Raw genomic sequence first — 16,418 nt, forward strand, 5'->3', positions numbered from 1 at the left:
TATTCTTTTATTTATTCCCGATTTTTTAATTTCATTGTTGTAACTGATATTTGATGCTACAAGTTGATATCAGATTGTTTAGTGCGTTTTATTATATTTCATGTAGATTGTGAAAGTTGAACCGCGTCCAATTTCGTATCGATCAATGAAATTGTTTTATCCGATCGCGACAAAGATATGACCATTTTGTGGGATTCGAACTTGATTTATTATTTTAAGTTTAAGGGAGTTTATCAAATGAATTGTATCTTAGATCGATAAGGAACTCATTGTCATGAAAATATATCGGCTTATGAACAAATATTCTGTATAGAAGAAAGCTTATGAGATGAATTCGTTTATTATGTTTCGAATATATCGGAACATTAACTAAATACAGAATATAGATATCGCAATATGTGAGCACGGACTAAATACAGAATAAATCTGTTATTTTATATAGGGACTTTGTGTTTCACGTTCTGTAATACCGACTTTGAGAAAAGGAGTGTTTCTTACGCCCTCTGTGATTTGCTACGGCGAATATAGGAATTACACCATGTTCTAGTAAATTCTATACTAGAGACATCTAGCGAGATTAGTCAAGAATTAAAACGCTTCGAGATTACAGTTGCATATTTACAGACGTTTGAGTATCTAGTTTTATTGGATAGCGTTATCACATTCTTCGTTATCAACGAGGGGTGACGCTACTGACTTGATAAATGAGATCTGATTATATACATATACATTAGATGTTATTGCCGTATCTGTTATGCTATTTTGAATATTACAACATTGTTGACACTTTACACGCAAGAATAAACTTCTCCGTCCTGAATCAGATTTATCATAAATTTAAGAAATCTTCAAACCTCTGTGAACTGTTAATTTTTGGTTTCTGGTACTTTTATACTTTCTCGTAGTATAATCAATGAAACTTTATTTTTGCTAAAAAGTATCGTTTATACATTGTTTATTGTTTAGTTTTATTATAATACTGCTTGATGACAGTGTAACTATAGTATATTTAAATTGCAAATTTATAAGTTACATCTTATAAAAGAATCGAATATGAATTTTGTTTTACAGATTCATACAGGGTTTTACAGGAAAATATGTATAGTCTGTACCAATACTTCAGTTTATCCTTGTCTATCTATAAGTTCGTTAATTGATTGTTTCTACTCGAAAGCGTATAGTTTAGTTGATTCGTGTTTGAAATATCTCTCAGTTGAATCTTATCACGACCCCGCTCGAAATACCGGAACAATGGGCATTCAGCAAAGATTGGCTGATTAGGTTCGTCGAGGTCGACGATATAAGCGGCTTGTTTCCGGCTCTCTTCCGAGTCTCGTCACGCTCCCTGTCAAACGAAAGATGCGTCTGTACTCCGCGGACCTACCTAGCAGTTCGCGCCTCGACTTTGCTCTACAAACATTGCTTCACGTGGCATTGACCCAACACAAGTTATCATTCGCGTTACCCACACGTTCTTGGGACCACCAATGTTTGGATGAACCTTATCTCCATTCGCGTAAATAGATACGTACACTTATTATTATCTGTTTCGTAAATACTATCATTAATTGGCGCGAAGTATGCGGAAGCTTCCGCTATAAATTTAACGGATTTTACTGTATGAATATTTACATGTATTATTCCAATTTACTTCTAGAATGTAAATCTTACAACAACAAATGACTATGATACTCGTTTAGATCAATAACGATTCACAAAAGCAATTTACAAAGTCGCGATAGAATAGTCAACGCTTAACTTTTAACTGGTAATCCCATATATTAGCGCCTTTTGTTAGACAGGTCACGAAGCGAGTAGCTAGTAGCGATTACGCGTGGCGCGTTACTGGTTCGCAGAATAATTTCAGCAGCGTGCAATTTTATCGGTCGAGTATCTTTTCCTGGCCCGGTTCGCCAGTTGTTTGCGCGTCATCGAATCAATGAGCGTCCTTGTCGTGACGCGTTGCAACTTGCAATACCGAGCGACGATCTCCGCAGCGACGATGAGTTGTCGTTCGATAACCGCGATTTACAGCGGCAGAATTTCGTAAAGCTTTACGAAGTTATTGACAGCGTTGGCCCGTGAATCAGGATTATTAGTGACAACCGACGACGGGGAAAGAATGTGAAGTGTCTGCGCTCACGTCGCCAGATTCCAGCCGACGTTAATCCCTTCGATTTCCCCTCGTTTCATTCTTTTTTGACATTAACTGAATGGAATTGCATTCTACATGTTATTTATTTATTTATTTTTTTTTCGTTTTGATATATCGCCCAAATTTGATTTTTTGTGTTACATAGTTGCGATCATTTTTTTTATAGAACCGATGATTCCAAAGGAGGGTTATCTTACTGTTTTGTCTGCAATCGAATATTACGGTATTGTTGTGAACAATTTTATATCTGTGGTAATATTATAAATAGGTAAATGGAAGCTATGATGTTATCAATGGTATAATTAAATTCAGAGGGTTAAGAAGAGAATAAATTCGAATTAAAATTTAAATTAAGCGTTACTTAACCTTTTAAAGTAATGTTGGCTTATGTAGTAACGAACGAAAGTATTGATACAGAACTAATTTCCTACAAAACTGAATAAAATAGTACTGAACTCAAAGCTTTTGAGTTTAAAGCGTATTCGTTATCGTTGAGCAACTGATGTGGTTAGATTCATTTCTAAAAGTCGATACGGAATAATAATGATCGTGTTTGAAATTGTCAAACTTCGCAGTGCTATTTTCTAACTTACGAGCTCTGCATCTTTCGATTTGTTCATTTTCGTATATCAAGAAGATTTTTCGCAAATTGATAAAAAATATACTAAACGTGACGTAAGTATTGTTATGTGAATACACAGGAGTCGTACAGCAGATGTGGAATAACTAGAAAAATACATTGTTACTACACCTTTTAAGAAGTTATTTAAATTTATAATATATATAATTATAATTCATGATACTACAAAAAGGTAGTAAGTGCTGCTTTTAATTACTAATTCATCATTATTTTATATACTTTGGTCGAGTTCAAATACTATGAGTATAAATCTGTCAAAGTTTCCACATACAGCCAAAGTTTGGACAGCAGAGCAACGTATACATTATTTTCCTTGGAAAAATATATTTTCGTTATCTTTCCAGCTTTAGCAAATCCATTACTGAAGACGTTAAAACCTCAGTCATAATACAACGCTATATGCACAACTGTATACAAATCTTTCGATACATCTACCTCTTCGCTAATTCAACATCATTATACAAAATCTTCCATATGCAAGGTGACCAATTCTTTCTTAATCCATCATCATATTTTCCTTACTCATCAAACTCCATATACAAACTCGATCGAATACAGATAAAGAGAAGATTTCCTTATCAGTAGATCGTAGCGATAACCGGAGAATTAACGAAACTAGAAAGGAGGAAAAAGACTGAGGCCAAGATCGAGTACTATGAGGGAATGTCCCGTGTTGATCGTCGGAGGTGGGAGTGATCGCGGCCTCCGGCACATCGGAAAACTACGTGATGGATCAGTCTGTGTTCGACGCACCCGTGACATTCATCGAGCCGTGTCGATCTCTCGATCGTCACTAGAAGGAATCACACGATAGGGAAATCGACATCGACGGACCCTGCTACATGTTCGCTATGTCGTGGAACCGGGTAGGTTATCGGAGAGCAAGCTTTTTCTTCAATCTCTTCCGCTATTCAAGTGATTATATAGTTTGTAGAAGTAATTAAGATCGACCTGTTGTTCTTATCGTCTAATCGATTGAAGTGGAGGTCACTGTCACTTATCAATGAAATTCGCTGACTTTTTTCTTTTCTCCATTTTTATTTGTTTTTTGAATGTGTCGAGTCTCGTGACACGTTGAATTATCAGTCTCATTATGTAATTTTGCTCTTTTTATGTGATATGGATGTCATGTGAATACCGATAAGTCGTTGTATAGGAATAGGTGACAGAGTATTCATTTTTATCGAGGCAGTAATTGAAACAATATGTGATACGTTGATTTTTAATACATCAGCTATTATCGAAATATTACCAGCGATTACATTTAAGTGAGTTTGTTTAAAAATTTAGGAATTACACGGATAAGAGATAAAAGTAAGGGATTATTACATGTTCAGAAAACAATTTTTTTTTGGATTAACTGTATCACCTGTACTATTTTTCTTGTTTACACGGTAATCTATATTTAGGTAGACTCTTCGTGTAACCGGTTTTACGACGATCGCACGCGTTCTAATAACAAAAAAGAAAGAAACGGTCGTGTTAAAAGCAAAACACCCTGAAGATAATTGCCGATCCCGTAATCGACCGACATTTTCGAATTCCGTTTTCTTCCAGAGAATCGTATCGATTCGACAACTTTTCTTTCCAGTTGTTTTCGTCGCATGGATGAAGAAGTTTCGCGTGCCTCGATTTATCGTCGACGATGCGTCGCTTTTGGAAGAAATCTCGCGGAAAAAGAGGTTGGAAACGCGAAGATACAACGTAATCGTGAAAAAGAAAAAAGACGGGTTGATAAATCTAAACAGCCATTTTTATTCCAAGATTATATTTGTTGTTTGATCGGAAGATTAATAATCTTGAGAGAATTATTAATAATTTTTACACATCGTGTTTGCAATGCATTCGACGAGCCAAGGTGAACAAATAAAAGTTAACCTGCAACGTGTACGTTTGACGTTAATTGGTTAAATTAGAGATTAACCATATTAGCCAATATTTTTAATGAATAGGTGTTCCATATTTTATAAATAGGGATTGTAACGATAAATCGGTTAACTTTAATGAAATTTCGCTGAGCTGGAACTTTCAAAGATTTTCTTCGTTAAATCAAGGCACTCTTTGCTTATGAAATAAGCAAATATATCTGCGACGAATGAGAAAATGCAATTTTATGATATAATTTCAAACCAGCTTTGGTCTCTCAGTCGGTCTTCATTAAGCGAGGGGAACTTCGAACATTTTCGTCCAGGTTTCGTACATGCAAAGAATATTTAATTTTTCGCTGTATTTTTCTTTTTTTTTTTACTGTTCTTACTTGAACGAAAAAGAAACGCTTGCTTTTATCGCAGACTTTTGACTTTCGATAGCCATAGTACAAGTTCTAAAATTTTCAATGTCTTTACGGTTTGAAGTTTATTTTTATTAGGCTGTATCTTAAATCGTGAGAATGTTATAACCGAGTAATTCCAGTAAGTGTTTTTAGGCTCGAGTTTTTTGAAAAACAATTCCATCCAACTTCGATACTGCGTATCAACAATATTATTTAGATACCGATAGATAACAGAGATATCAACGATGTTATTGCTGGACAGTTAATGCATAATTTTATTTGTGTGCGGATTAAATAATATCATATTTATATTTGAGCGAATTAAGATCGATCTATTTTAATTTTAATTTTGAAAATATAGAAATTTGTGGTTAAAAGATGATCGAATTAACAAGTTAGATAAGAAATTTAATTTTTAATTTTGTAGAAATGTTAAGGATAAAAATTAGTAGTTTCTTCTTGAAAATGACTTTGAAGTGGAGTCTTTTCTCCTTCGCTTTAAATTTAGAAATTTAAGAATACCTGGTATACCTAGTATGTGTTCTTAAACCTGATCCTCTTCGAACGAGAATTCCACTAACCTTATATCATTCACGAGATACTTGTGCTGACCAACGGACTTTCTCAACGTGATCTATTCTATCCTGACGTCTCCTAAAAGATTCACAACCAAACGGAAAAGTCCTATTACTCCTTTCCTGGTTTAACTTTTCTTTATCGTGCAACATCGTTCGTTGATCTTTCTTTTCTTATCTATCATCTCATTGTTATATTTCCAGTTCGCGAATTGTCCTCCTTTCTTAACTCCAACTCAGTGTAGACCAGTTTCTATTATAATTCACGAGCGTGATCGATAAAGGAGATTGTCTTTAGCTTTAATCCCTCGTGACAATCCCTTTGTAACTCGACGACGTATAGTAAGTAATACAATTATATTATGGGAAACAAAAGATAGATACTTTAAAATATTAGTAAGAAATAAAACGTTAATAAGTATTTCAAAAGTGACGTATAACACACATAATATGTTTATAAAAGGTTCCTATAAATGTCTCGTTTGAAAACTTCAGATCAAAAATTAATTAGCGAGGCATCGATGGATGATATCTAATTGATATAAAAATAATACTTTGATGATATTTCGTGACACGTCTCAAAATGTATTTCTTGAATTCATACCGTTCTTCAGACTTCACCGACCCGATTCTTAATCTTAATTAATTCTGGAACTAATGGAATAATCATTTTAATTGTCGTAATATGCGACTAAATCTAAATTCTCAAAATATTTACTTGCGCTACTATGATTTTCATTTCGCCATGTAGCGAGATATCTTGTCTATAGATGTGAAGGGCTTAAGAAAACGACGATCACAGCCATCTTGCCCGTCGGTGGGTTAACAAATCTGGTCAGGAGTCGTCCAGCAATTTCGTGACAGCAATTTCGCGGATTTTACTAAGCTCGCGAAATCGTCGACGCGAAACCTTTATGCGATGCACGTGTTGCTGTCTCCGGGGTCGAACGCCTTCAACATGTTCTATAAATCCGTCTTTCCTTTTTCGCCTCGCCGTATCCTGACGAGGTGTCGCGGACGGAGCAGCACGGAGAGAGGAATGGAATTCCAGATGCGAGGATTCTTTTTCTTCGACCTCCTTTTTTCTCTGTCTTTTTATGGTCTCTTTCAACGGGAACGAAATCTTTTCCAGATACTGCCACAGCTGATACTGGTGCTGCACGGATTCCTGGTCGTCCTTGTTGCTGGAAAATCCAGTAAGTCTTCCGCTTCTTTGTCCTCAAGAGATAATCGCGCTTCCGTTGAGCCGCTTAGGGACCGGACGTCTCGGGATACAGCCGGGTGCCTCGAGATCGACGGGAATCGGGCTAATGCTCTTCACCGATTTGCGTTATTTGCTTGGAGATAAGTTTAATTGTAGCCCTATTCCGTATACTTTCTGCCTGTTACGATTTCGACGCTACGTTGACGTCAGAAATCGTTGATCTAAACGTATGACGATGGTTATCTTGCTTTTTAACAATTGTTTCATACTTTTGTCAAATGCAACACATTTTTGAAAACGAAAAATATAATTGCGTTGAAATTGTCGGTATAATGTAAAAAGAAGTATAATATACTTGTTATAATATTGAATGGATGAAATAAACTGTTTTAAACTGTTCTGTTTTTTCGAAATCGTACTCTTAGAAATCTGAATTTGAAGAAATAAAGGTCGACAATTTGTTTATAAGGGATAATGTATATAGCAGTATACCGCGAAGTAGAATGGAAAAATGCAGAAATAACGTGATTATACCGATTGCTAATTCTAATTTCAATACGGAATAAATCAAGCACCATTGCTTCATCGTTTGGCAATTTTCCATGAAATTTCCCTAATGACTTGCGCCATTCGAACCATTAAAATTCTCTCGAAGAGTATGCAGATTATGGACACCTAAACCTAAACAACTCTGACATGCATGTGGATCACGGATATTCTGAGTCACAGCTTTGACCCACATGTGGCTCGATGAATAATAAATTCGCAATTAATCAGTTTACCTATATCAAGAAACTCGTACAGTTCCGAAATTTTAGCATTACTCGACATTTTTCCAGCCTCGTTCTATCAATCCGCGATTGATCTCCTCCTCGTCTTTCCTTCCTCTTCCTTCACTTTCCTCCTTTGGTTCTGTTCGTAAGAAAATACTAAGTGTTCCCGTCTTTCGATATAGTTCCACAAGTGATCGACAAGGACGTGGGCAGATACGAATCCTCGGAGGGCAATGATCATCATGCTGTTAGGGTTCCGTTCAAGCTGGAAGAGACTTATGATCAAAGCTTTCGGGCGAACAGCTTCAATGCTACTTGGGAAACAGACACAGAAATCCTTTATTCCGATAATTACATCGGTAACATTCACGTATTCGACGTGACTAAGGGAACCACTTGGGTCCTTTTGGATTCTTCCGTGATGGTATGATTTATTTGATCTATTTTCACCTATACATGTATCTGCTATATGGTGTATTTTTACCTATACACACACCCATATATATATGTGTGTATATAGGTATACATATGTATATGTAGCATATATATGCTTTGGGATCAGGAGAAATTTATCAGTTTCGTATTCGAGCAGAAATACATAGAAGGTTCTTTGCCTTTTTGCAAATTAGAAATAGTCCACAATCAAAAGCAAGATGTTGTAATTTTCGTCTTGAACTTTTTATAAATATTTTAAATTTAAATGATTATGATCATTGTGAGAGGATAGAGAACAATGTATATGTTGGCTATAATCAAAAATATAATATACACGTAGGTACATATTAGGTTGTCCGAAAAGTTTCTTTCGTTTTATGGGGAAATAATAGACGCACAGCGTTTTTTGTTTTATATTATTTTGTTGAATTACGTACGATCCATTTTGTTCTGTTGAGATAAACACCACAACATTTCACGGACTTGGTTTCACGTTTGTATGAAGGTGCATTGTTGTAAAAAACACGTTTGCGAAAGAAAAACACTTTCCGGACAACCTAATATTAAGATGAATGTAACGAATTACAATTAATGTTACAATTAGAAAGAATGAAATCATGTCATATTAGTCGTTATTTATTATCCGAACGAAATACTCAAAAATCAAATTTATTGACATTTTTAGAAGATTCTTTATTTTAGTAAATGCTATTTATTTTTTGAATATCAAGAAATTAAATATCCAATAAAACAATATAAAAGAATATAGAAAATTTGGAAGAGAATCTTGAAGATGATATCTGATATTTTCGAATTTCTACAATATTTCATTCAGTACTTTAATTATTTAAGCAATTTGGAAATTCTATTGGATGTGGGCAGCGGGCTTCCGAGAAATTACGTTTCAATTTCAAGAACAAATTGCTTGAATGTCGGGCTCTCCCTTTTGCTCGATCGGGAACACGTACAAATAACACGGTTACGTTTAATTAATCGTACGAAAATTCTCAGCGTTTACCAGCTTCTTAACCGGTGAATTACATTGTCCACTTTTGGCCATGAATCAACATCGAACGTTGTTGATTTAAGAAACACGATGTCTAACATTTTCTCTTCAATTTTCCCTGGTCTCGAAGCGTTTGCGTCTTTTTTAGCGATATTCCAGCTAAACGTTTACTGATCATTCCGAACTATAATCATTCCAAATTATACATTATAAATAAGATTTTTGAAACGTTTTCCTATCAATCCTGCTACGGTTTTCGCATTTTTGCGTCCCAGTCTTGTTCTTGTTTCAACAAATACGATTTCTAATGTTTATCCGAAATTTGCAAGTTTTTAACTTTTCAAGTCTTATCGCATACAAACCTATAAACTTTCAAATTCTGAAATATTCGAATATTGAAATATGGTTCAGAGAGCATAGAACGAAATACAAAATATCATTCGTGAAATACAAAACGTGAAAATGTTTCCCATTTCACCCCCTCAAGGAAGATCGAAGCATGACGTAGCATTTCGACGTTCGATGAATTAATACCACGATAATGTATCGATCGTTCCGAACAATCTAAGATTTATCGTGTCGTAACGTATCCGATAACTTGACACGAAATCAATAGTATCGATACTCCAAATCACTCAAGCATTTGTCCCACCATACTGCCCCGATACCTTGATATTGCTCCCAATTTCGAATACTTGCTGTACTCCACGGATCAATTTCCGTTTACCACTACGCCGATAAAATGGTAGACGAATCGTTACTCGATCCTTCTTGTCAAATGTATCACGACTGTTCTTCGCTAATTTTGACAGGTGTTTTGATTAAAAATCTGCTCGATAACGTGGGAGACGAATCGTCAATTTTCATATTTCCACGTCTTGAAATCGTTAAATTTAGAAATTGAAAGATTTTCAAGTTTTTAAATTTTCGAATTTCCAAATATTCGTCAAAATTTTCAAACGCACAAATATTCAGATTTTTCAATTTTCAAACATTAATATTTTCAAATTTTCGCAAACGATTGTTCTTCGTTATCTTGACTTCTGTTTCGATTGGATGTTTGTTTGATATTTTATAAATGAATATTAATGTGGTTTCAGATCGATTACGAGAAGCCTTCCATAAGCTTTTCCTTCGACAATTCTTTCGTTGCGATTGGTCATGACTATGCAAACGTGAGTATATAATTTTTGCATGCTACAAGTTCCGATCGATCGTATCGTAAACGTTTTACTAGCGCGACGGTTAAAATTCCATCTCTGTTCTTTGAGTATAAAAAGATATATAAGTTATCGATCTCCAGGGTTTCCGGTATTCACTGTATCAAAGGTGCGACGTATACAACACTAAAACCAGGTAAACTATCTACTTTACATTACCGACAATTTTAACGGCACCGTGATAAATCAAATTACAAAACAATGCAACATGCCAGTAGCAATAATGATAAAGTTAATGTTCGTTCAGTTAGTTTCAGTTATATATTTCGAATTTGTCAGTATTCGTGTGAAAATAAAATATTACAAATATCAATAACAATTTATCAGACTTCTAACTGTAGTATTCCTAATTGCAGATTAATAAAAAAAAGATCAAGACTTTCTTGTTAAATTATTATCAAAAAGTTAATCCTTATTAATTTGTATACGTTTCCTTTTTTATATTTCTTTGCTTTCATTCACGTAGAACGTACACGAGAATTGCGAATAGCGATCGCATACCTCTGTTCAAGTGGTCGCCCACGAGGAACGCTTTGATTTATGTTCACGAGAACGATATCTATTACCAAGTGTTCTCCGAGGGGGGCAGTCATATTCGAAGAATAACGAACACGGGTGTGCTCGACACCGTTTATAACGGAGTACCTGATTGGGTTTACGAAGGTAATCGAAAAGAATGGTCGAACAGATAATGTTAATCCCTCATTTATTGTCTTGCTAACATTAAAGTGTTCAATGACAACTTTAACACGTTAATGTTAGAAAAATTCTAATTGTAAAATTCTAATTCTCCATTAGGATGAAATTATTAGTTTGATTAATCGATAGAATAATCGAAATAATTCATGTGTTAACGTTTACAGAGGAAGTATTAGCTTCTGCTTCGGCTCTCTGGCTTTCTCCCGATGGACGACACCTTGCTTTTGCTACTTTCAATGATACGAACGTGAAAGATATCGAAATACCAAAGTATGGATCTCCAGGAAACATGAAAGATCAATACCCGAAGGAGATAAAAATCAAATATCCAAAGGTAGTTATTTTTGTTGTTAACAATTTCCGGAACGTATAGAATCGAAAATGGGAATTTAATAAGGAAAAATCAATCGAATCGGATAATCGGCCTTTTGCTTTAGTCAGTCTGCTCGGATACAAGTAACACAGTTTTACAGTCGTTAAAAGACGAGATTAGGAAGTTCAAGCTATCCTTACGGCGTCGTTGCGGGGTTTAAAAGGGGATGAAAAGGGTTATCTTGCGGTCGTCGTAGCGTTTAACCGTTAGTTTTTTCTTGTAACAGACCTATTCTCTCGTAGTTGTATTACAATGGCGAAAAACTGCTTCGATTCGATGTTGGACCACTTGTGAAAGCAATCTTTTATACGCGGAGCTATTTCAATGTGAAACACATGTATCATTTACTTGTGTTCTCTTTCGTAAAATTCTATTCATCTTCTTTAGTGTAATTTTTTGCAGGAAAGTATTATGCATATAATATTTAATTAAGAACGATAAATCTCAATTATTACAAAATTCTAATTATCCAATTTAAAAATCTAATTAAAAATTTAATATTTAAAAGCTCGTGGTTCTTTCTTTGTTAATGTCGTTTAGATATAAACATATAATTTTTCAAATTTTAGGCAGGCAGTCCAAATCCAGTTGTATCAATGAGCCTCGTTGATTTGGATAATTGGTCCTCTGAATTACTCAATCTCGAGCCTCCTACTGATATTGTTGGCACGTGAGTATCTCACAAGGATTAAGGTTCCGTTCTTACAATTGTTCGGTTACTTACACGTTCGTTTAACATTAATATATACTACACGAATTTAACTTCAGAATAGCGATCGACCATCACATTATTTTTCTGCTTGATGGTCAATGGGTTACTTAATTGTGTTCATAAAAACACGAGTTTTGAATAAAAATCCCTAGCTTATGAATAAGATAATTAAGATAAAAATTTAGGAATTTTTCCAAACGCATTTTTCTTTCACAGAGACTGCGTCCTCTACACCGTGAACTGGAGAACCAATCACCAAGTTACTGTCACCTGGACGAACCGCGTGCAGAACAAAGCTCAGATAGTTCTCTACGACTTAAGGGGTAACAACAGTAATATTTACTACGAGGAGGAAAATGAGGGCTGGCTTCGCATTCTACCTCTCGTCTTTCACGATGAATATGTTATCATTGTGAAGCTTCAGGATTCTGGAACGCCGGCTGGACGGTTCCAACATGCGACTAGGTTCGAGTACAAGGATGGGAAGCTGGTTGGCGAAAAAGATTTGACGCCAGGAGCTAAGGAAGTTATCTCCATCCTAGCGGTGGATCACGCCAGGAAGAGACTTTATTATTTGGGCAATGAGCTCGATGAACCTTCGCATAGAAATGTGTACTCCGTGCAGTTGGATGGCAATGGAGCACCTGTTTGTTTGTCCTGTAACGTCTTTTCTCCTGAGGGCAAGTATTTGAAACTTGGGAATGGGTTTCGAATACATATACCGTTGTTCAGGAAAAGTTGTCCAATATTGATGAATAAACGTATTATCTATATATGTTATGCGATTTATTTTGAAAAATATCGATTGCTTTACAGGAAATCGCTGCACTTATGCCTACGCGTACTTCTCTACCGATAGCTCGAACTATGCCCTGTCTTGTTCTGGTCCGGATCCATTATTCATCACGATTATGAACGCCAATCATAAACGTATTTATAATTGGGAGGAAAATCGACCACTGAGACAAAAACTGGCAACCCGCACGCAGCCTATCTTTAGAAATTTCTATGTCACTGTTAACGGATACAAGAATAAAGTTAAACTTTCTCTGCCGCCTGATTTTGACGAGAAGAAATCGTACCCTTTATTAATCAACGTGTAAGTTTATATATCTATATATACGTAAATATCGAAACAATGTGTCTCTATTATTAATAATTGAAAAGAAAATTTAAAAAACATTCAATCCTGAAGGAATTAATTCAAACTATGTGTTCCGTGATATCAATTAGGAGCGTTAAAACAGCGACTTAAAAAAAGAATAAAAACTATAATTCTTGTCTTTATGAACATAAAAGCGTTCCGAGTATATTTCTCTCGAATCGATAATAACAAGCAAGAGATAATAATCCAAGCACACAAATGAAGGGACGTATATGCTTCCGAGAGGTTGGAATCCATTCGTAATCTATCTCGAGTCACGTTCGGAATGCGGTGGCTGTTCGATTTTCCGATTATCGTTGCACCGTTGCGAGCAAAAATCCGCGAGACCAAGTGGTTCCTTAATCCTGAAACTCGTTTTCCACCGTTCGAGATTATTAAGTATGATTGATCTGCACGTGAGAGAGAAAGAGAGAGATTCTTGATCTCTATTTCCAATCGCAGTATAGTTCTTACGTTAGTACGACGTTTCATCAATTTATCTTCTCCGAATTTTTTATTTTTCTTTTCACTTTTACAGTTACGCCGGTCCAAACACTGTTAGGGTCACCAATGAGGCATCGTTTGGTTTCGAATCGTACATAGTGACCAACAGGAGCGTAATTTATGGTCGCATCGATGGTCGTGGGTCAGCTTATAAGGGTAGCAAGATGTTGTTTGAAATTTATCGACGACTTGGCACCGTGGAAATCGAGGATCAAATTGCTGTTACTAGGTAGATTCAGGTTTTACAATTTTTAGATCTCCCTTATTTGTTTGTGAAAAGCAAATGTTCAGATTCTTTTGAGAATACGACAAAACCTCTCATATCTGATATGGTAGGAAGGCACGTTTGAAAAAGAAGAAACGTCTGCATATTATAACAATAACTCTTTTGGCATTAAATTTTATTTATTTAGGTAGAGATTTAAAAAAATCGTCGGTCTGTTTTAATATTTTACTTTAACTCTTTAATTACAAATTTTTTTACATAAATAACTTTGTAGAATTATATCCTTTGTATAGTATTCTGGTAAAAGTCCAAGTGAAATGAGCAATTTAGCATTTCAGGAATTCCATTTTATGTAATTTTTGGAATGAAAGTTGCTAAAAAATTAATTTTGATAGGAACAGTAGAAAATTCCTAATAGTAGGAATTTCAGTATGCGTATGATTTTTAGGGTACTGCAAGAGACGTATTCGTGGATCGATTCAAACAGAACCGCGATATGGGGTTGGAGTTATGGCGGTTTCTCTACTGCCATGGTGCTGGCTACTGACAAGGCCTCGGTGTTCAAATGCGGTATATCAGTCGCACCTGTGACCTCCTGGATTTATTACGGTAATGCTATACCTCGTGGCACATTAATAAGTATCTAACACCATCTCCACTTGGGTTCCGGGAAATAACAATAATTAATTACTAAATATCTAGTCAATTGCAAAATATAGGGATATACCGATACGATTATTTTCTCTTACAACAAAGCAACTTTAATTCACTCCATCTTCACGGTTAATTGCGAAGAAATCCAAAAAATTAGAAACTTCGTTCCTATAAAATTTTACAATTTTATAGACACGATTATTCTTAAAATAGAGTATCTTCCATTTTCTCTTCGAAGAATAAGTTTCGAATGGTTTGTACAAATCAGAAAATCTATTTCTATTTAAACCTTAATCTACCTTAATCCAAATTGCATAGAGAAAAAAGAACGCGATGATTTACAATATATATATATTATAATGTACCAACACAATAATTCTCTACTATAACAAATTGCTCCTAACTCACACTCTGACGTTACAAAACCAAACATTATCTTCCATCGCAGATTCCTTGTACACGGAACGGTTCATGGGGTTGCCTACTCCCGCAGATAATCTATACGGTTACAACCACACGGATGTGGCCAGAAGGGTAGAAGGAATTCGCGGCAAAAAATACATGCTGATACACGGTACCGGCGACGACAATGTGCATTACCAACAATCTATGGCTCTGAACAAAGCTCTGGTGGATAAGGACATCATGTTCGAGCAGCAGAGCTACACGGACGAAGCGCACGCTCTATCTGGCGTTTTCCCTCACCTTTACCACACGATGGACCGATTTTGGGCAAATTGTCTGGGATACTCGCATACTCACTGACCCAAATTCAAAATTCTAAATCACACGTACAGAGTATAACTAATCCAGCTACCTGTTTGACTTTCATCAACGATACATCGTGGTCTGCCGTTGTTTTAATGGCGTGGATCAAATTTTGTGAATATTCTTTGAGCGATTTGCGAGTTTTGTTGTTCGTTAACACATTCGCTGTTACTGGTGTATATACCATGTCGATGTGATTATTTACGTAATACTATTTACACAACTTTTACTTCTTGACAAAATGGCTTCGAAAGTTGAAAAAAGCAGTGCAGAAAGCGTTGGAATAGTTGTTATCCCTTAAAGTAAAGGAAGTTAAGTGAAAAGAATGTGCAGTTCCAAAGATGGCAGCGAATGTGTTAAGTTACAGTGATCTCGTGAATTGTTTCCTGATGAATGATCGACGAAGATCCAGATCGCGAAAATTTGTTCGAGTTCAAAGGGTAACAGACAAGTGTCATTCTTCAATGTAATTTGAAAACATATAAAGCAAATTTGTGGCTGGAGAAAATGAAAATTTTCGTTATCTTCGAAGACTATACAAGTGTTAGGATTATTCTTTAACACAATTCCGAAGGAAAAGAAGAAACTCTGACAAGAAAATGAGAATTTTCAATGTGTTCGAAGAGTGCCATACTAATGTCAGGATTATTCTTTAATATAATTCGAAAGGGAAATTTGGTTAAAGAAGAGAGGCGTGGATGAAAAGAGGCGTTGGGATCGGTTTCAGAGATTCGTAGACGTGTTCACACGCGTGTCCTCCCTTGGCACAGACGCGATGTAAATACTTCAAAGGCAACGATGTCGTGGGTGAATCGATACTTAAGGATGCTCGATACGTTTCCGTAATAGTCAAGCAAGTGGAAAATGGATCGCGAGGAAGATGGAATGAGTGAATTTCTCGCTTTAATCTTTTTTTTTTTTTTCCTATCGTAAGATCTTTTTCGTATACTGAAATTCGACTGTGACTTCGAAGCAGTTGCGTTCGATTTATCATTGGATGATCATCCTCTGAGAGAAAGTTATATAAACTTGTTAAAACGATTGTTAATAAACCACGG

General features: G+C 35.6%; 1 protein-coding gene across 1 annotated transcript; it reads left to right on the plus strand.

The window, feature by feature from the left end:
• Window positions 1-2,011: 2,011 nt before the first annotated feature.
• Window positions 2,012-16,418, plus strand: LOC138177870 (venom dipeptidyl peptidase 4). The gene is made up of 14 exons (XM_069109126.1): window positions 2,012-2,378; window positions 3,354-3,661; window positions 6,775-6,838; window positions 7,802-8,043; window positions 10,161-10,235; window positions 10,364-10,416; window positions 10,747-10,943; window positions 11,144-11,313; window positions 11,922-12,022; window positions 12,281-12,744; window positions 12,881-13,163; window positions 13,747-13,941; window positions 14,387-14,547; window positions 15,041-16,418. The coding sequence occupies exons 2-14, from the start codon at window positions 3,638-3,640 to the stop codon at window positions 15,355-15,357; spliced, it is 2,346 nt and encodes a 781-aa protein (XP_068965227.1). The 5' UTR covers window positions 2,012-2,378; window positions 3,354-3,637; the 3' UTR covers window positions 15,358-16,418.

The sequence above is a fragment of the Bombus flavifrons genome, chromosome 3 (assembly GCF_040668555.2).
Source record: "Bombus flavifrons isolate JBK064 chromosome 3, iyBomFlav1_principal, whole genome shotgun sequence".
Taxonomy (NCBI): domain Eukaryota; kingdom Metazoa; phylum Arthropoda; class Insecta; order Hymenoptera; family Apidae; genus Bombus; species Bombus flavifrons.

Excerpts from the sequence above, each read along its gene's own strand:
- LOC138177870 (XM_069109126.1), top strand. The coding sequence starts at position 3,638 with ATGTTCGCTATGTCGTGGAACCGG. Across the intron at positions 10,417-10,746 it reads GTATACAACACTAAAACCAG|AACGTACACGAGAATTGCGA; the intron begins GTAAACTATCTA and ends TCATTCACGTAG. Across the intron at positions 13,942-14,386 it reads GATCAAATTGCTGTTACTAG|GGTACTGCAAGAGACGTATT; the intron begins GTAGATTCAGGT and ends TATGATTTTTAG.